This window comes from Musa acuminata, chromosome BXJ1-11, assembly GCF_036884655.1.
Source record: "Musa acuminata AAA Group cultivar baxijiao chromosome BXJ1-11, Cavendish_Baxijiao_AAA, whole genome shotgun sequence".
Lineage (NCBI taxonomy): Eukaryota > Viridiplantae > Streptophyta > Magnoliopsida > Zingiberales > Musaceae > Musa > Musa acuminata.
The window spans coordinates 1,240,588-1,261,575 of NC_088337.1; the positions used below are offsets into that span (position 1 = coordinate 1,240,588).

The 20,988-nt window shown below is 37.6% G+C and overlaps 4 protein-coding genes across 4 annotated transcripts; 2 read left to right on the forward strand and 2 right to left on the reverse strand.

Moving 5' to 3' along the window:
• Positions 1-188: 188 nt before the first annotated feature.
• On the reverse strand, positions 189-5,408 carry LOC135596768 (protein SAR DEFICIENT 4-like). The gene is made up of 2 exons (XM_065088893.1): positions 4,309-5,408; positions 189-503 (listed from the first exon to the last, which is right to left on the reverse strand). Exons 1-2 carry the CDS (start codon positions 5,312-5,314, stop codon positions 493-495), a joined length of 1,017 nt encoding a protein of 338 aa, XP_064944965.1. The 5' UTR covers positions 5,315-5,408; the 3' UTR covers positions 189-492.
• Positions 5,409-7,263: 1,855 nt separating this feature from the next.
• Positions 7,264-8,431, forward strand: LOC103970151 (uncharacterized). The gene is made up of 5 exons (XM_009383813.3): positions 7,264-7,382; positions 7,496-7,693; positions 7,773-7,856; positions 7,940-8,038; positions 8,141-8,431. Exons 1-5 carry the CDS (start codon positions 7,320-7,322, stop codon positions 8,204-8,206), a joined length of 510 nt encoding a protein of 169 aa, XP_009382088.3. The 5' UTR covers positions 7,264-7,319; the 3' UTR covers positions 8,207-8,431.
• A 259-nt stretch (positions 8,432-8,690) lies between these two features.
• LOC135596770 (probable adenylate kinase 1, chloroplastic) lies at positions 8,691-15,488 on the reverse strand. The gene is made up of 4 exons (XM_065088894.1): positions 15,174-15,488; positions 13,994-14,134; positions 11,060-11,332; positions 8,691-9,122 (listed from the first exon to the last, which is right to left on the reverse strand). Exons 1-4 carry the CDS (start codon positions 15,429-15,431, stop codon positions 8,979-8,981), a joined length of 816 nt encoding a protein of 271 aa, XP_064944966.1. The 5' UTR covers positions 15,432-15,488; the 3' UTR covers positions 8,691-8,978.
• Positions 15,489-16,375: 887 nt separating this feature from the next.
• Positions 16,376-17,134, forward strand: LOC135586009 (protein OXIDATIVE STRESS 3-like). The gene is made up of 2 exons (XM_065088425.1): positions 16,376-16,581; positions 16,831-17,134. The coding sequence occupies exons 1-2, from the start codon at positions 16,376-16,378 to the stop codon at positions 17,132-17,134; spliced, it is 510 nt and encodes a 169-aa protein (XP_064944497.1).
• The last annotated feature ends 3,854 nt before the right edge of the window (positions 17,135-20,988 follow it).

The window sequence follows — 20,988 nt, forward strand, 5'->3', positions numbered from 1 at the left end:
CTATAGTGATTTCCTGGCCTGCATGGTATGACCACAGAGAAACTCGTGGAGTTTTTCACTGCTTACAGCTTCCTATCTGATAGAAACAAGCGGAGGAGCACTAGCTAGTACTAATCTTTTTACTGAGTAAAATGATGTGATGAGATCAAGAAATTAGCATCTGCAAAAGATGAGTTATACTCACTTACTGCAAAAAACTATTGAATAATCACATTGCTACCTACCATTTAACAGGCTTTTCTTCTGCATATAATAAAAGGCCAAACCTTCAAGTTTTGACTAAAGCATCATGTTCTTCTTTGACAAATTACTCTCATACTGCTTTTATTTACTAATAATTTATTTATGAAAACAACCTATGCAATTTCTAGTTACATGGTACATTTTTTTTTTGCATGACCTCAGTCCATGATATAATTTGTGCCGTATCGATGAGGCATGAGCCAATTCAAGCCATGTTCGATCAAAACTTCGACTCTTCAATAGATCAGATTATGATGATTCTGTGACATAAGCCAAGAAATGTAAGGAACATAAAATAATATTGTATGCATATGATTGAAATGGCAGAATATGTAAAGAAAGATATTCTAATGATTAGATGAAGAAAAAAAACCATCAATATTCAAATTAAGTCACCCTCAGGACCACCTGAGAAGAACACTCCACTGGAATAAATAAACTAGATACCTTCTTGAGGTGACCTACCACTAGCTTTCGTTTTTGGTTTCTTAAGTCCATTTAGTATAAGTCACTACAATATAAATGATGCACTGAACCGTTATAATATAAGTTAATAGAAAATGAACCCTAAAAAAAATATTTGTAGAGAATATATGTACCATTGTAATATAGATTCAGGGCAAAACAATCCATCATCCACAAGAGATGCACCGAACAAATGAAGTCAAAAAATTTTCCCGTGTTCAATGACTCAATGTTGATTGATCCTTGGTAACCATAAGAAGAATGAAATGTTTCAGGCTCCTTAAACTTAACCAAGATACCAGTAGCCGCTATTGCTACCATAATATCACTTGCTGGCTTGAGACAGATTATTTGTATAGTATAATATTGTATTTACAGTGATTATAAACAAAAACGGTGAGGCATCATTGCTAGGCGATGGGGATCACAACAGAGATCACAATGGAGATGAACGGCAAGGCAATTACTAGCAATTATCAAGGAATAATAACAATGTTCAACGAGGCTTAGTAGAATTTGGAAGGGAAAAAACAGAGACCCCCTGCCATATCTTGTCATCGAATGTTCCCTATCAGAAACTTTTCCACTTTACCAAATAAATTATCCTTCAAGATTTATGTACTTCCGTCATTGGATTTAGGCTTCAATAAAATTTTGACAAAAAAGTTATAATTTCAGCTTAAATTAGTCCAAAAAATAAAAAAATCAGCTTTTAAGGTTGAATTAATTGAAAATAGATCCTTTACCAGTCCAAAAATAGAGAAAGTGATTATTTAGGGCTTGTTCAGGAATTTCCAAGGTTTCATTTAAATTTTGAAGTTTTTGGATAGATAACTTCGATTACACTACTCTTAAATAAGCTACACTATTTTTTGCATCCCCTTATTAAAAAACAGTATTACTCAAGTCCAAAAATTTTAATTTTTTTTTAAAATTCATAAATTATTTTGATAATATTCAAGTAATTTTTGACCAAATTGATTTTATATTCACCTTAAATTAATCAAAAATAAAAAAAATAAAAAATCAATCTTTTAAGGACTAAATTAACTGAAAATAAGACTTTAAAAGGTCCAAAAATATAAATATTTGTCATTTAGGGCTTCATCAGATGCTTCCAAGATTTCATAAAAATTTTGGTCAAAAAGTTATAATTTTAGCTTAAATAAACTAAAAATGATAAAAATAAAAAAAAAATCATCTTTTAAGGTTCAATTAACTGAATATAGGTCCCAGAAATAGAAAGAGTGGTCATTAAGCTTCCTTAGGTATTTCCAAGATTTCATGAAAATTTTAGTATTTTTTATTAAAAAACCTCATTTACACTATATTTGAATATCGCCCTAAAAATAATGTCAACCCCATTAAAAAGTAGTGTAGCTTAGGGTCAAAAAATTTTATTTTTTTTAACTTCATAAAATCATATCTGATAGCATTTAAGTGGTTTTGAACTCAAATTGATTCATGGTTCACTTCAAATTAGACAAAAATAAAAAAAATAAAAAATTCATCTTTTAAGGATTAAATTAATTAAATATAAGACATTTAAAGACCCAAAAAATTAAAAATGATCATTTACTGCTTCATCATATATTTCCAAGATTTGATGAAAATATTGGACAAAAAGTTATAATTTTAGCTTAAATTGGCCAACAATAAAAAATAGAAAATAAGGTTGAATCAAGTGAAAATAGGTCCTTTAATAATTTTAAAAAAGAAAAAAATGGTCATTTAGGGCTTCCCTAGATATTTCTAAGGTTTGAATAAATTTTTTGATATTTATGGATGAAAAATCTCAGTTAATTGTTTTTGAATAGAAACGAGTGATGTTTCACCTGAACCACCCCCCTTTCGGGCAACTTAGTTTGCCCATACAAAAAGGAAACAATGATCTATATGGTTTAGAATTCTAACATGGTCTGACCTCGTTGCACACCACGACCATGCCCTTTGTCCAAATCGCCCTTTAAAAGGATGACACATTGCACAACCTCACTATAGACCATCGCTGTGCACATAGTCACCTATTGGGTGCACCTCTTCTCTCTTACTCTTTCTCCTTTTTCCTCTTCCTCTATCATCTTCTTACTTCTTCCTTCCTCTTCCTCATCTTCCTCCATACGCCTTCCTCTTCTTTTCTTTCTCTTCAAAACATTAGTATATACCAATGTATTGACACATGATATAAAAGTATTGATCAGTAAGGGCAAGGTTTGACTAGATCACTAAAATAGCTCTGGTACTGGAAACAATAATCATTGTTAAATAAAGTCAAAATATAGTCTAAACCTGTTCATATAACTCAAGGTCCAAAAAATTTAATTTATCTCAAAACTTACTAAAATCGATACTAATAATATTCAAGCTATTTTTTACCCAAATTGATTCTAGATTCACCTTAAATTGGCCAAAAATAAAAATAAAAATTTTAGTCTTTTAAGGGCTAAATTAACTGAAAACTAAAACTTTTCAAGGCCCAAAAATAAAAAATAATTCAGGGCTTCATAAGATATTTTCAAGGTTTCATGAGAATTTTAACCAAAAATATATAATTTCAGCTTAAATTGACCAAAAATAAAAGTAAATTTTTTTTGAACTTTTAAGGTTGAACTAACTAAAAATAGATCCTTTAATGGTCTAAAATCGAAGAAATGATCATTTTGGGTCTCCCTAGTCATTTTCAAGGTTTCACGAAAATTTTAATATTTTTTGGATTAAAAAACTTGAGTTACACTTTATGTACATTTAGGCCTTTGAAAATCATTCTTAAGATTTTCTAAAACTTTAAAATTAAATATATTTTATTTTTATTATTTATTTAAGATATATAAATAATATTATTATATTATGCTTTACTTTATATTGATATTATTTTTAATTTTTAATTTATTATATTATATTTATTTTTATAATAATTTATTTATGATTTAAGATAATTTTATATAATTATTTATTAATATATATATATATATATATATATATAAAATAATAATATTATATTTGATATTGTTTATTTTGAATCGATTCAATTTAATGGGTTACTTTAATTGAATGAGTTTGGAGAGTAAGGGAAAGAAGGGAAAAGATAAAAAGTAGTTGAAATTACTTTTGTTATTTACTCTGCAGAAAAAACTGAGACGTTCTTTGGGAAAGAAAAGATAACATTTACTAAGAAATCGCCCTATATATCTTCAAGGCAGTTAAAGGCTCAACCACGTTAATGTACCAAACAAACAAAATGACAGATGACGTAAATTTGGTGTTAATTAAAACCATTAAGGGTATATTCTTCTATATTCACGAATAAGCAGATGAAAACCTAGATTTAGTATACAACAATGTCAAAGATGGATGCATAATAAAAGTGGGGGAGGAAAGAAGAAAAACATATTGAGTCCTGTTCGATAGAAAAAATATAAAAAAGAGACAATTTTGCGCATATCAAGAACACATAATGCAAAGAAGAAGGCAATTGACACAAGCAGATTGAAACATGCAAAAGTTCTATGATGCAAGACGTCTTCACATAGCAATCGATCGGCAAGCGCTAAATGAATATTACGATGAAGAACACAAGTATGTATATCGAAATGGTCGTACCTTGCAAAAAGTTCTCATACGCCAGTTGAGCAGCAAGGAGGTCGACGACTGCGGTTCCCACAGATTTGAACACGGTCAATTGATCGTCGCTCCTCCGCCCAGACTTTGCCCCACCAACCAACTCCACCAGCGTACCAGCCACATCCGCCGGCGAGATGACACCTCTGTCGAACGCGCCGACCAACTCCCCCGCCTCCTCCATGGCCACCTCGAAATCCACAAAAACCCTTCCCCGAGCCAGCGCCTCATCGTCGCACTCCCGCATCCGAGGGCTAAACGAACCCACTAGATCCAGATGCGCCCCGGGCTTCAGCTTTGCCCCTCGGATGATGGGGCTCTCCGAGCTCGTGGCGCAGGTCACCACGTCCGCCAGCCCGACCACCTCTTCCAAGTTCTCCGCGTACTCAAAGGTCACGGCTTCATCCGCTCCGCCCTCCTCTTCTTGCAGACTCCGAGCCAAGATCCGAGCTTTGTCGGGGGTCCGATTCCAGACGATGACCCGGTCGATGCCGGGGCGGACGAGGCGGTGGGCAGCGATGAGGAAAGGGGCGAGGGAGCCGGCGCCGGCCATGACGAGGACGCGGGCGTCGCGGCGGGCGAGAAGGGAGGCAGCAAGGGCGGAGACGGAGGCGGTGCGGAGGAGGGTGAGCCGTAAGCCGTCTAGGGCGACAAGGGGGACGCCGGTGGCGGCGTGGAAGAGGGAGTAGGAGGCGTGGACGCCGGGAAGGCGGTGGAGGGCGGAGTTGCCGGGGAAGGAGGTGACGATCTTGACGCCGATGTAGGGGAGGGAGGGATCTGAGGACCAAGAGGGCATGAGGAGGAGGGAGTCAGACGGGGAGGAGGGGAGGGGGAAGGCGCTGCGGGGAGGGGAGTGGACGGCGGCAGAGAGGGCGGGGAGGGAGGAGCGGAAATGGGGGATGAGGGCGGAGAGGGGCAGGACACGGCGAAGAGTGGCGGCGTCCAGGAAGGCGTAGCCGCCGGGAGCCGGTGGAGGCGAAGACGTCATGGCCGCCGCCGCGCAGAGACCTTGAGGCGACCATCGAACCCCTCCTCCCTGCTTCCAAATTAATGCCGTCGGTCAGCGGATCCGTCCCATTATTCTATGTAAGTTGGAGGATCCTATTCGGAAATGCTTTTAAATAAAATGCTCCAATTCTAACTTTCCTGCCAATCCACGGTCATATGCTCAGCCCACTATCTGTGGGTTCCTCACAGTCTGATGCTACGCAGTCTAATGGGGGGCGAACGTTACAACAATTGGATGAAATCTTGATGCCCTCCATTGGTCTGGGTTTAGTACCGGCTCATGCGGGACTCGCCAACTGTGCGTGGATCAAGTCGTCGTCAATTATATATAAAATCCCCGTTCAACTGTCTGTAACATGTCCAGGAATTATGCACAAGTTCAACGTGAATGAATATATTATGATACTCGAAAAAATCAAAACAATTTAATCATGTGTAACACATTGGTATTCCAAAATTTCCAGGGAAAATTCCATATAAAAGTTTTGGCTCCCAATTTATTGCATTTAGTTTGTCATATGTACAGAAAGATATCACCGTCTTTTGTTCGTTACAATCGGTGTATCCATCACCGTTTCAAGAACCTCCTTCAAAGAATGTCTTGGCCTTTCGTGAGGTGAACTCTCAGACCTCTTCAGCTCCATTGCAATGGTCGTAACCTTTTCAGCTGATGATGCAGCCTGTGGTAAAAGCAACCATAACATTCGCATGTCATTCAGTCTAACATCAAAATGCTCACTGATTCACTAATATCACCTGCTACTACTAATATCACTAACAAGAAAAAAGAGAAGACTCTCTGCTACTACTTCATATCACCTGATGAAGGATCCTCGTCGGGCTTGTCCTCATCAGCAGCCTAAAGAAATTTACAGATTATAAGAGAAAGAAAAGGGAAATTTGGACATAATTGATGAATTCAGACCAACAATTTGAAGTTCTGCTAAATCCATGCAAGAATTGCCTCCTACCTTGTCATCGTCGTATCTCTTTCCTTTTTCCAGAGACCGTATCTCTTCCTCCAATCTCGCAGCCTAAGCGTGCAGCAAATTCCATATCAATACAAGATCTGAACTGAAACCAAAGAAACTGAAGTCATGTTTGATGCAATTGTCAAGACTTCAAGATATGCCCTGCTACCTCTGCTTCCATTGCAGCTTTGTGCCTCCGCAAACCATCGTACGCCGCTTCCATCTTTTCGTACTCCTCGGTGCAATCACACAACTTCCCAGCAGTCGTCATATATTTCTCCTATTACGATAGAGATGCAAGGAGAATCATGAAGCCGAGAAGGATCTCAAGACACAGCCGAGAACCAGAGTCATAGGACGAGAAAAGACTGCGGACTTTGTCCTTTTTTAAGCGCTTCTTGAATTTTGCGTCCCCTTCGCTTTCAGCCTCAGAGAGCCTGCGTTTCAGCTCACTGAGCAGATCAGTGCAGAAGTCGAGGTGGTGGTTCAACATCTTCTCCTCTTCCACGCTGCTGTTGCTGTTCCCCATGGATGCGCCGGTGTCTTCCTTTGCTAGTAGCCAAACAAAAGAAGGAAGTAGCAGGTGATGCCACGAAACAAACAGAGAAACGGGAGAAGAAGTAAAGAACATGGAGCTTACCGCTGATCTCGCAGCAACAGAGCTGAAAGATGAGAGAGAGAGAGAGAGAGAGAGAGAGAGAGAGAGAGAGAAAGAGAGGTTGAATTGGGAGATTGGAGGAAGAGGAGGTCTTCGACAGGCTGCGGGCAGAGAAGCGGTTGGGGTCAAGAAACGTCGGTTTCACAGTTGTGAGAAGGGCATCTTTGATGAAGGGCTCGGCGGGGCCTAGATCTGTCAATAGCACGAACCTTGATGGACACGTAACTTCCAGTATATCGTATTCACAGCTGGTCAGCAGCCTATATAAGACCAGCGACCGCCTCCCTAACCTCCCCAACTCAGCCCCCTCTCTCAGGCTCCGCCCTCTGGTTTCCAAGCTGCCGATCAACACAGCAATGGATCCCTCTGCTTCCAAGGTGCAGAAATCAAAGGCAGCAACGGATGCCACTGCATCCAAGGTGCATACACCAAGCCCTCTCTCTCTCTCTCCACATTAATCCTATCTTTCATCTCTTGTTCTTTTGGTGCTTTCTTTCTTGATTTCATTCTTTCGTTGTTGCGGTCATAATAGGATGAAGGCAGCGACATCTCCAAGTACTCGCAGAGCGTCCCCGACGTCGGGTTCAAGTACGGCGCCAACCAAGATGGGGTCCCTTCTGCCTGGAGCTTGCATGACCGACTCCTCCTCTGCCAAGGGGAACGCTGCTGGCTCCAAGATCTCACAAGCAACGCACCGCCGCCTCCAACAACAGGCTTCCAAGATCCGAGGGTTTGTGATTATGTTTCCTGCGTTTCTTAATTTATCTCATCTTGTTCTTGGCGATTCTGACTTCTGTCGAGTGCAACAGGATGAGCAGGTGAATGATGTGAGCAGGGGGATCATTGATCGGGTACAGCTGTGCAAGGACGAACGTCGCCAACTCCAAGAGCAGGTAACCGATCTCAGAGTTCCTTCTCTCTCTCTCTCTCTCTCTCTCTATGAAGCTAATCGAAGGATAATGACTGCCTGCCGAAGGGTCTATCGAAAGCAGAGGCTAATGCCTGTAAGAAGCTTGTTCTCGACTATCTGAAGATAAAACAGGAAAGAAAGCATTCTTCTGCTAAAGCAAGAAAGGTTCTGATTCCGACATATACACAGCTTTGATTGATGGCTGCAACTGCTTGTTCTATGTCAGCCATCTCTCAACATTTGTGTATGATTTCCATACTTGTGCAGGGAAGGCGAAATTCCGATGCTTGCCACATTGAAGCTACTGTGGAACCACTCGGTCAGAAGAAGTAACATCGTGTTTGAAGGTTCTTTGCTGATTCGGCCAGTGGATTCACTCGCTTGTTATAGTTGCCATTGTTGCTACTTTCTCTTTGTTCGTAGTGTCTCGTTGTCTCAAATGACTATCGAATGGTTCTTCGGTCTGTAATAACTGCAATTCCTGAACCCAAACTGGAAGTTGCAGCGATATCATGTAGCATTTGTCCTACAATTTTAAGAAGGTCAAACTTCATCTCAGAGTGGCTTTTTACTCTTCTTGGAAGATGGCAGTCCAAGGAGTTCTCTTTACACTTCAATATAAACTGTCATTAATTTAGTATCCATCTATCATTAATTTGGCATCGCGGAAAGCATCTGTTTTCCATAAGAGACAAATATGTAAAGCTTCAACTAAAATTAAAGCGGAATCCACCAGTGAATGACATGACAAAAAAAAAAAGAGTTGTACCATAATAAATGTTTCCCAACATGGAGATCAAAGTTTCAATGCCAGGAGTCACGAAACCTGCTTTGGCTTGTGATAATTCCTATAAGCAACAATACAAAACCCTGTCAAAGGTATAAGAACTCGGTTCAAAAATGCCTCCTAGTAACCTCTTGTTTTGACTTTATCAATCAATAGAAATAAAATAGATCCACCATCCTACAGGGAGCACACCTCCAACAGTAGGACAAACCTGTAACAGTTCCTCGCCCCTTTGATTGATGGGCTGAGTTCATTATCTTTTATTGAAAGAATGTGCTAATCACCACAAAGTGTCTCAACACTCTTGGAGGTTCAAGACTATGCAACTGCACATTGCTTGTCTTCGTGGTCTTCAATGTTCAGTGCTTGCAACAGCTTCGGCCAAGATTCTGGGATTCCCCCTGGTAAATCAAACTCTAAAAGCTTGCCTCGCTTGCGGTAGAACTCTTCCACCGGTCGACTCTGCAGAACCAACCATTTCTAAGCTAAAGGTGCCAGCACTTTTCCCATAATAAATTTCATGAGAAACAAAAACATCAATATTACTATTTTATGACAGTATATGAAAGAAGAAAAACTGCTCAAGATTTTTGTATAACTAGAATTAACAACAAGCTTTTCAACATATGTCCGATTAAGAAACCAAGAGTTACCATTCAAACATCATCCTTTAGCCCCAAGTTGATTCAGAAGAGTAGATTTTGTTAACCCTTCGCTTTGCAGTTTATTAGTTCTGTTTCTGAAACTCTTATTCAACATCATACTTCTTTTTTAATAAACTATTTTGACAATGGCAAACCTTCTGTCATTTTGATGTAATAATTGATACCACTGACATATTTATGACTCAAACTTCTACATCACAACATAAAAACAGTGAATATCAATTCAAGAAAAACTGCCAAAATAAGTGAATCCTACAAAATGTTTCTCTTAGTATCTAATCCTACACTGTGAAACCAGCTTTCAAGATGACCTATGCAGGGTTTTCAAGGCACTCCAAGTGCTGCTAAAGAAGTAAGAAAGAATAAGATCATTCTTTTTACCCAGTGAATCAAACTCAGAGCACCCAAATAATTAAAAGCTGAAGCCATTAGATGAATGAAATCCATAGCTGGAAGCCAATTCTTCGGTAATACCAATTTTCTAGTGCTTCAATCTTTATACTGCTTGACTTCGTTAGACTTTCTAATTCCAAATTGCTTTGCAAAATCATCCCATTCGATATGGGTATATTGGCAACAGCACAAAGACAAATTAGAAGGGAAATTAGAATAGGAAGTACAAAGAAGAACAAAATATTTTTTGAACAAGAAATAAGCTTACTATCATATAGCGAAAATATCAAATTAACTATCTATAACAAGCTAGTCAGAAATTAGCTACGACCAACATAAACCATTTGTTGCTCTAAATTTAAATCATGGGCCAAATGAAAAACTACGACAACACATAATATAAGGTCACATTGATTTCTTCATAGTAAAAAAAGGATATTCATCATTAAAAATAGCATCTTCATCCAATTTATGAACATTAAGAAGTAGGAATTTGGTTATGGTTAACACGCCAAAAGTCACTTTATTTAAATTTGTGCAGACCATGCATATTCCAATCACAAGGATCTCCACGTAGCCATGCATACCATGCCTATCACTGTCATGTGCTGACAACTGTATATGGCTCTCACAGTGCTCACATATGGTGCAAGTGCACCCAGATGATGCAACAAGTCCCAGACCAACTATACTTGCTCAGTTGCTTGTTTCCCCTTCGGTAACTAGCTATATCATAATACTGATGTTCTTATTTAGGGAATGTTGATTTTAGTGTACAGCATATCATCGATTTTTTGAGTTTAGACACCAACTTTGAGATATCAAAAGGAATGGAGGTGAAGAGAATTTGAATAGGGGGCATTCTATGATACAAGGGTCGAATGGAGGTGATGGTACTTTCATGGATAGGGCCACACCGTGCGCTCAACTCTAAAATCTGTAGAACAGTCAAGAAGGTGAGAGGATTGTTGTGCAAGCTGCACAAGATAATGTAAAATTGCATAACATTCACCTTAGTGGGACCTCAACAAAATTGTTTGAATTTATATTAATGTAAATTATATGGACAAAAATAACCTGAAAATCAAGACACCTATAAGATGGTTTCATACTTCTACCACCAAAAATTAAACTGTCCGAACAACTCATGTTCCTCAGGCATCAGAATCAATGAAACTTGTATTTATAAGAACAATGCATGAAGTTCCAAATTTCATAAATCTTGGTCGGAGACCTTTTTAAACTAAGAGGAACTTATTAGCGAATGCAAATAAGTAATTCTTAAACAAAACAGATTTTTTTTTGGACATATAAAGAAGGTACAAAAAAGGGAAGGATTACCAGTTCATTGTAGATATGCAATCTTTTCTTTACCACCTCCTCAGTATCATCAGCACGAGTAATCAGTTTTGACATGCAGTTGGCAGGAGGTAGGAGGGGGGGCATATACATTCCAGGCTTCCCATTTCCCTCATCAACATTGATGGAAGCAATGTTGAAGTTCCCACCACACTGACTACATGTTCTTCTGCCCAAACACTTCTCAAGTAACACATCTTCTCTGAGCTTTAGGTTCACCACCAGATCTATTTCAGTCACACCCTCCAAAATTTCCTGAAAAACAAAGAAATATATACAGAATATAAGGATGAAAATAGTCAAGCTTGATCAACTAAATAGTACATCTTATTTTGGTTATACATAAGGAATGTCATGCAAATACTCTGTTCTATTCATTTCTGCAACTATGCCATGACAGCAGCCCAGGACACTGGCACAGCATGGCATAGCCCATTATGTGATAGCCCAACTCATTTCTGACCTGGCGGTATGTTACAGCACAGCAATCTTTTACTCTTTGGTCGGTGACACATTGCAAGCACTACAACTAGTTTACATGTAGATCACATTTCTGGTAACTCTAGAGCTAAAGATAGCATGAACCAAAAGGTGAAATTATGATTAGTTTGAAGGAATAAAGATTCTTCTTCTACTACAATTTCATGTCTACCCAAATGCAGATGCTATTATTTTGCAAGAAGCAAACTGGAATAGGATCAACTTTTCTAGCAAAAACTCTCCATCTAAAAGTTTATAGACATTTTGTTTTTTTTTTCCTTGTTATAACATCCAAATCCTGTTGTCTCAACTTCTCTAAGCATATTAGATATCTCAATAAAGTATGGCATTGCACTCCTCTATATAGAAAACCATTACATGACAGAAAACTATCACCAAATAGATATATTGGTTGACTTGATCTTGTTTAATTCTCATATGGATACTATTAAGTCTACTGTTATTTCTACTCCCAGTGAACACTCATGTTTCATGTAATTGCTGGCAAATGGAAGAAAGGCCCATAACGTTTTAAATAGAAGTATTTAGAATCGAACTATAACACATCCTATTAGTATCAAATACAGTAAACTAGTAAAATGGGCTCATAAAACATAACACATCACAAAGACCCACCCAAAAGAATCAGGTTACCATAGCCTTCAAGACAAAGAAAAATGATCCAGTCATACTTTGGTCAAATTAATGTTAATCGAGTCAAGAATCAAATTACATGGTTCCTTATTGCCACATTTCTTGCATGGTCACATGGTGGTCTCCCCCTTTCCACCTCTATCGTAACCCAGCTAAAAAAAGAAAACACACACAAACACAAAGACACGCAAGCATGTGCGTGCACATAATCGCACATATATACACACTAAAACAGCTTCTAATCCTCCTCCTCCCTCTTCCTACCGATTTCTTCCCAAGCTGCTTCTGTTGTTACCTGCCTTGACTTGCAACTCTCAATCTGTTGGTCTCCTTTGGTTTTACTTTCGTGCATGCTAGTGAGTTTTCTGGATTCAGTCTTAGTAGAGTCTAGCATCTCTAGTTCAACTCCTCTCTATTAATTGGACGTCTTGGTTTGTTGTTTTGGTCAGCTAAGCCAGTTTTAGTTATCCAGTCAATTTATAGTTGAAACTTGGTCATGGTTGGCCTAGGGATTAGGTTTTGCCAGAAACAAAGATGATTTCTGGGAAGCTTTAATTAGGAAATAAATGGATGCAAATACATAATATATAGGTCTTGCTGCTACCATTTTGTTTCCTTTTAAAGAATTCCAAATGGGATCAGTTCCCTGAGAAAAGGGACAGCAGTATTCAAATAGATTAAGAAGATAAACTACTCCACTCTTCAAAAAGAATTTCCATCACTCCTTGCTAAACAATCATTAATGGACTCTAATTATGTAGCCAGATTCTTCATGCAGCCAAGCGAGGAAATACAGTAAAGCTGAAGTGGTTCTTCAAAGAGTTTCCAAAGTCTGAAATGGATGTCAAATAACACAGGACAAATTAGTTAGGCTAGTGAGTTCTTGTTATTTTACATCACTTTCCTAATCAGACTCAAGTCTGCATATGGAACAAAACTAGACAGCAGAGCAGAATCTTTTTATTTCTCTTTCTAGAAGTCCTAGTAGGTAAGGTGGGCAACTTTCTCCTCACTCACCAAGAGGTCATGGATGCCATATGATACAGTGGAGCCTAACCTTGTCGGGTGAGAATAAAAAATTCGACAGAAAGTACCAGGCATAAAATTTATGTGAGAGATTAATCACAAATCAGATAAACTTATCATTTTTTTTTTTCAAATACATAACCACACTTTTTAATCAAGTTAACATCGAAGATAAACCAGAACCTTTTATGCTGTAGAGATGATAAATTCTTTCACCACTCTTAAGTCATTATGGTACCTCAATGAGTTCGGATTTAATTCACTCCAAATTTCTGCTTCTTTTCCAGCAGACACATTCTATCATTACATGAGGAACTATACCAAAAATAATGCTAAGTTTATGTACAGGCTGGCTAGCTACCACTTGATAGTTCCTGATGACAAGGAAATAAATTAACTTAACACAAACTAACAAACTCTAAATGGGAATCACATACAGTGTCCATAGAGATTGAAAAGTTAAAGCAATAGGAACTAACAACAAAGAGCTACCCGTATGACTATGAAAACCAATTTTAGAAGGCTAGATAACATGTAAGAAATTATGAGTATAAGCAATGAGATAAATTTGGAAAAGACATTAAATGACATAAACTTGCGGGAAATTAGGTTCTAAGAAAGAAATAAAAGCAATCCAAATGTTATTACAGCACTTTTTACAAACTGACTTCTAATATAATGCTTTCCTAGGTAGAGAACATGGTCTACAGGTGCAGTAAACATTGCTCAAATGCTTCAAGTTTGTAGATTACTCACGGCTTGTCCAACTGTACGTGGAAAACCATCAAGAATAAATCCTGATTCACCCTTTGTTTCTCCCCTTTCAAGGCGTTTCGACAATAAATCCATTATGATCTCATCAGAAACCAATTTTCCTTGATTAACAATTTCAGCAAGCTGCAGGAGAGAAAAAAAATTAATCATCAACCAAATTGTTGTCCTGGGGTAATATAGAAAACATATTTATGGCAAAAAGAAAAGGACAAATTCAGTGATACAGATTAAGCAAACTACCTTTTCTAAATGTAGTCCTAATTTTTTGAAAGGGTTGTCTGCCAAGATGTTGTTTAGAAAAAAACTTCCTTTAGTAAAGAATTGTTTTGATACTAGTATTCAGAGCAAGATCTGGTGCAACTTATGTCACACACAGCATAGCTTTTTCATGTTCATCATCAAATAGTCAATTCTAGATTATGCATTTAGCAGGATAGTCCATGGGACCAATATTGTCTGCCATACTAGACAATTACTGCTCTGATACTATATAGAATCTATATGCTTCGGAAAATCCCAAACACTTTCCACCCACAGACTTACACAAGATATCCAATCCTCAACAAATGAAGCGGAGTGTTCTAATCAACCAAGACTAAGGCATCAAGCTTCACCAACCAACCAGCACCTCAAATGTTCCGTAGGATTTCCCTCTGATAATTTAAAAGTCTCGGATAATCCGGATCAAGAATGAGAAAAACACAAGCTATTATGGTTCCATCATTCTGCCAACAACAAGCCTTCTATTATCATAGCCATCACATCGTTCTACATTTTGATCAGATCCAGAAGGATATTTGAAGACTTGGTACGGAACAACGTGATTTCCTTATAATTTCCCTCCCGTGCTTCCACTTCTCATACTCCTCTGTACTGCTGGGCTAAGAATATACATGACAACATTAATGGCAAGGGGTATCTGAAGTAATTGGACAAGGGAATAACTCCACGGCTTTGTGTTCTTAGTTCTTACCCAGAACAGTCAGTCACCCTAACACAATCTTTTCGACCAAGCATCGTACCAATGGAAACCGACATAATAATCGTTTTCCATTCGAACAAGAAGCACTAGACGAACCACATTTTTGCTCGCAAGGACCATCTCCGAGAATTGTCATCGAATCCTTAGGTCGATGGGAGCAAGAAGAGGCTGAGAGGTAACCTGTTGAGAGAGAGGGCCGGAGGAGGCGAGCTCCTCGCGGACGAGGTCACCGGTGGCGATGTGGGGGACTCCGACGAGCTGGGAGAGCCGGCTGGCGTAAGTGCCCTTCCCGACCCCGGGGCAGCCGAGGAACACCCACTGCACGTTCCGCTCGAGGGTCTGCTCCGCCGCCAGGGCGGAGAGCCCCCTCCTAGCCGCCGCAGCGGCCGGAGAGAAGGCGGCGGCGGCGGATCTGAGGAGGCGATGGACGATCGCCATCGAGGGAACGGAGCGCTAACGGTCAGCGGCGGCGGCGGACAGCGGATGAAGAGAAGGAAGGCAGGCGGCGACCTCCTCCTTTTATCTACAGTGAGATCGAGAAAGCAACGTGACAAGCACGTGACTTGAAGCGTAAAATGGCGTGTGATTACCACGTGTGTAGCCCACTGCATGTCTGAGCCCGTTAGCAAGCCTCGATCAGAGCCGTACACAATACGCCCACAATTACATGGGCAAAAAGCCCAAACTTTTTAGCCCATTAGCCCATTAGGCCTCGATCATAATTATAGTCCTCTCTCTCTCTCTTTCTCTCTCTCTCTCTGTGTGTGGTTAGAAAGGACTCGAAGTTTAGAGTTAATCAATATTGAATTGGTAATCAAAATTGATATTAACAATTAACTCGAGGTTGAGTCAAAGTTAAATTAGAGTCAAACCATCGAATATGATCGAAATCCGGTGTAATCATAATCTATAGGGACCATATTGCTTAACCATGGTCTGACTCCTCGATGACACAGCAATGATGACCGGTTCTTTGTGGGGGCGGAATGACATGCGGCCTCTGCAACGATCCAGAGTCGGATGTGGGTACGTGTCAAATCATCGTTCGATAGGAAAGAGAGATGGTGTTGGTGGGATCAGTATTCCACAAGCTTTGGATGTGGAGGTCTTATCCTCATTCGCTCTCTCCCTTGCTTGGCACGAAAGCGAGGGGACAGCCGGAGCACAAGAGGATAAAACCGAATCAACCTGAGATCAGCTAAGCCTCCCGTCGTTTGCCTGCGTTCAAGCTACTTCTCAAGGTTCCCATTGTCTCCCATGGTGGCTTCTCCATTGAAGCTTCTCTGAGGGTTGATAAATGCATGGTGAAGTGGAGGCGAAAGCACAAAGCAAGGCGTTCGGGAATGGAGGCTTCTTTCTTGCCACGAGGCAGGCATGGGGGCATGGATGAGGAGGAAGACCTCGAGTCCATGTCTTCGTCCTTGTGTGGTGAAGAGGGTGATTCTGATGAGGAATCGAGGGAGGATGCGACGTCCTCGAGCTCATCTTTCTCCTTCTCTCCGCCGTCATGCACGCCGTCGTCGGATGATCAAGTCGAAGAGGGGCCTCTCTTCGAGATGTCTTCCCTCATTTCATTGCTTCCTGTCAAGTAAGTTCCACCACCACCACCACCCTCCACTCCGGTAAAGAAATCATGGTCAGCTCCTGAAGAGAACGAATAATGCATGCTTAAAGAGACCGTACAAGAAACCATTCATCATGGCATACTTATCAACCTTTCTACCAGCATAAATGACCTCTAAAGCCATATAACCATGAATGAACCATCGACATTTCAATTCTCGCAAGGATGAAGGAAGTCAGTGTCAGCTCTCATGAATTTATTTGTGGATTATAGGAGAGGGCTGTCAAAGCATTTTGAAGGGAAGTCACAGTCCTTCACATCTCTTGATAAAGTGAGGTGCATGGGAGATCTTGCCAAGCCTGGGAGATCATCCAAGAGAAGACTCGGCTCTTGTAAGAGCTATGGAGGAGGATTGAACAGCAGCCACAAAGCAGCACTGTCTCTTATGTCTTCCTCAAGAATCATCACAAAGAAGGCTTCTTCACTCCAAAGTGCAAGGAGGCACAGAGATCGAGAAGCCTCTCAGGACAGACATTTTTGTTTGCTCAACGTTTTGAAGAACAATGAACTTGAATAGCCACAAACACATGTCAGATCGATGGTGGTGGAATGCTTGTAATCTTTGATGTATTTTGCCAAAGACTACACAGCAATAATAATAATAATAATAATAAAGAAGAAGAAGTTTATGGATATATCTTTGTCAGATAATCTCATGTTGTAATGTGATTGCTTGTACTCGAATCCACTTGCCATTTCTTGATTGTTACTTGCTTGTGATGGCCAGTTTCTTTTGGAGAAGGGAAATAGCAACACATGGGAGACAAAATAATTAAGCATGAAGAGTAGGAGTGTTTGATAGTTAAACTTTTTAGAGAAGTACTACTATGAATTAGATACTTGTTTGTAGAGGTACAATGATGAGTAGTGACCCATAATTAGGTTCATGTACTCATGGCATACATTATGAGAATGAAATCATAGTTTTTGGTTGGATTTGGTAGGCAAATGAAGTTTCATCATTTTGTTGATATGCCATGTAATATGTATGGGCTTGATACAAAAAAAAAAAAAAAAAAAACTGATTTATGATAGATTTATCTATTTCACAACTCTCAAAAATTACAATACACATTTTGATCATTATATTCTAGTTTTGATTTATCTTTTTTAGGGATCACATTAAGTTAGTTCGAGACATTATAGCAAAATCATATTGGCCTATGTTGAATCCGAGTTGATTGTAGCAAACCATGCTTAGTCGGGTCGGGTCGGGTCGGGTCGGGTGATAACAAACATAGTCGAGACACTCAATAGGTGATTTCGGTCCAAGCGATGATTACGATCGAAATGAATCAGATTGATGATCGTTAAGGTTACTATGTAAAAGAGATGTTATATCTCATATTTCCTACCATACAAAAGGGATTTTACATTTGTGTAAATCTCATAATTTATGAGATTGATTTGATTATTTTTACCCTATAAATAGGGTTGTGACGTACACAACAAACAAAATAATCAAATATAAAGTTTATTCTTCATCATCCAAATTCTCTTTTTTTATCTTTTGATATGGCCTAATTAGATATTTCTCGACCTATTGTTATGTTATTATTTTTAATGGATCCAACTACACTCAATAGGTGAAGCTTTTTGAAGGGGATTGGTGATGTTTAATCATCAATTAAGGATGATTTAGAATCCTCAAAAAGTATATAAGAATAGTATTGAAGAGTGAGACAATCAATCATAACCATGAGATTATTAAATGGATCACTAATAATACCTTACTTAGTTGCATTGATTAATATCTTTCCGTCATTTTGATATAACTAAAGATCCTTTGGAATTTTTATCTATTCATTATGTTTCTAAATATAATAAATACAAGTTCTTCCGTATGCGTGAATGGTTGAAACAACATCACCAACTTGAGAAGATAATGACAATTAATCCTTTTTCCATGATAGAACACATGTAATGCATACGTATTGGAATGATTTTAAGGATCATGCGACTTACTACATGTCACGTCCAAGCTAATTGGTTTGCATGCTAACATCATTCTCTTCAGCCTACCAAATAATTTGTAGGAACAACGGATATATGATTTGGGTAAAGGGATCCCTATCACTTTTCTCTCACTTCTTCTTCGTATCATCTAATTCTTATACCATGCATTAGTAATCCTTTTTCAAGATCTTGTGGCACTAAAACTAACATATTTAGGGTTATATATTACATGACTAAATGATCAGAGATACATAAATAGTTAGGTAATCTCTTGTGCAAGTAACACGAGGAATAGTTATTTCATTATGTTGCTATGAGCTACATCATGTATCATAAATGCTCTTTACCATATTGTTGCTTGAATCTACACGATGACAAATGAATTCATAGTCTCTTATAGGTTTAGGTATATGAGATGAGCAATAAATAGTATACGTTCCACTTGTGTAAGTCTTGTTTAACGAAAACATAAAGAGTGTATGAATGATACTATTCGACTTTCCACAATGATTTCACACTAAACATAGAATAGGCGGTCAAAGTAGCTTATCACTTACCCATTTGTTATCACTATCCATATGTAGGGTATTATTTGATGATAGCGTATGACTTATTGGAGATACTGACCTACTACATGATTCATAATGTACTTTTTGATACATGACCATATCGTGTGACATATGCTATGCAAATGAGTCACTTGGTCTAGATGGGCTCATGATTTACCTTGCATATATATCTAACTCATAAAAAAATATGCCTTAAAAGAATTATTATATCATCTTTTGAAGCATACTTACCCTAATACTTTCAACCCAATGAAAAGCTAAAGACATTGTATATGTTTCCTTATAAGAATGCAAGGCCAAAACTAGAATAATTAGTTTTTATAGATTAATTATTATGTAATTTAGTTCATAATTAATCAAACTCGTAAGACATTAATAATACAACTCAATCCATAATCAATTCAAGCATAGATATTCAAGACTATTCAATAGATTGATTATGTAATTCAATCCATAATCGATCCACCGATCTTCCACTTAACACTTTTAAAAAAATTTAAAGATAATCTTATGAGCAAACCACAGCTTAGTAAACATCGTGACTTATATGCTAATCAAAACTTTATCATAAATAAATATTTTTTTAAAAATAAAATAAATATATTTTTTTATATAAACACATGCCTTCCAAATATGCATAAATATCAAATACTTTTTCATGCTTTTAAAATTTACAAAACATTAATTTCATGTGCATTTCAAATCATGACTTTCTAAGAATATTTTTCAAAGCACAATAAATATAAATATATTTTCATAATAAAAGCATAAATATAATTAACAACACATATCAAATTGTAAAATATTATAATGCAAATACTATCACTAACTTTTTACAAATAAGTATGGCTAAGACTTTTAAGGATAAATATAAAACAAAAAAATCATACTAGGATCAATGACTACATCATGGTGTATAGATAACACACATATCCATGTGTTAGAGTTCAAAAGAAACTAGTTTCTCAAATAAATATCATTATACAACCCCAATAATAAGATCCATATCATAGTCATACTGAATAAACAACTATTATGTCACTGAAAATAGTATATACGGAATTAATTAAGAGTTTAAACAAAACCTTTTTTCTTATGTCTTTTTTAAAGCTGATGCAATCATATATCCTTTTTCTAATTCTTTCAAATATAATGCTGGACAACCATGTTCATTTAAATTTTGAGACCATAAATTAAAAATACTTACGTATAAAATAATAAATAATAGTTTAAATCATATGCTTTTCTAAATGGTAAACATTTAAATCTTTTTATAATATTTTTAAATAATAAAATAACTTTTAAATTATGTAAATCATATGTGTTTATAAATATCAAATATGTGCATTAATACTTTTAAAAATATATTAGACGGAGTCTACCTTGATATAATATTAATATTCTAATATTTTATTTCTTTATTCTTCCAATATCACTAAAAATATCCAATTAACTAAAAATTATCATGATTCATCAATTTTATAATACAAAATATAAATTTAATTAGTGGGAATACAAAAGAGTTCAAAACCACATGTAATATAAATTTTTTTGAACTTAATCTGAATCCAATTTTTGTAACCACTCTTTAAAGTCAAAAGGATTTCCTACACCATTTAAAGCAAGAGTTCGAGAAGCGTCAAAGTTCAAGAAAAAATCACAGTAGAAATTCTTGATAATAATGATTGAAGGTACGCTATTTCGTTTTCGTTTTTATTATGTTTCTATTATAATGATTTAGAAACATATTTTGGTATAAAAATTTCTTACACTATAATCCATTTTTCTGGCTTTAATGCACCAGGAAGTGCCTGCGGACAATCTCCTGACCGATATCCATGAATTC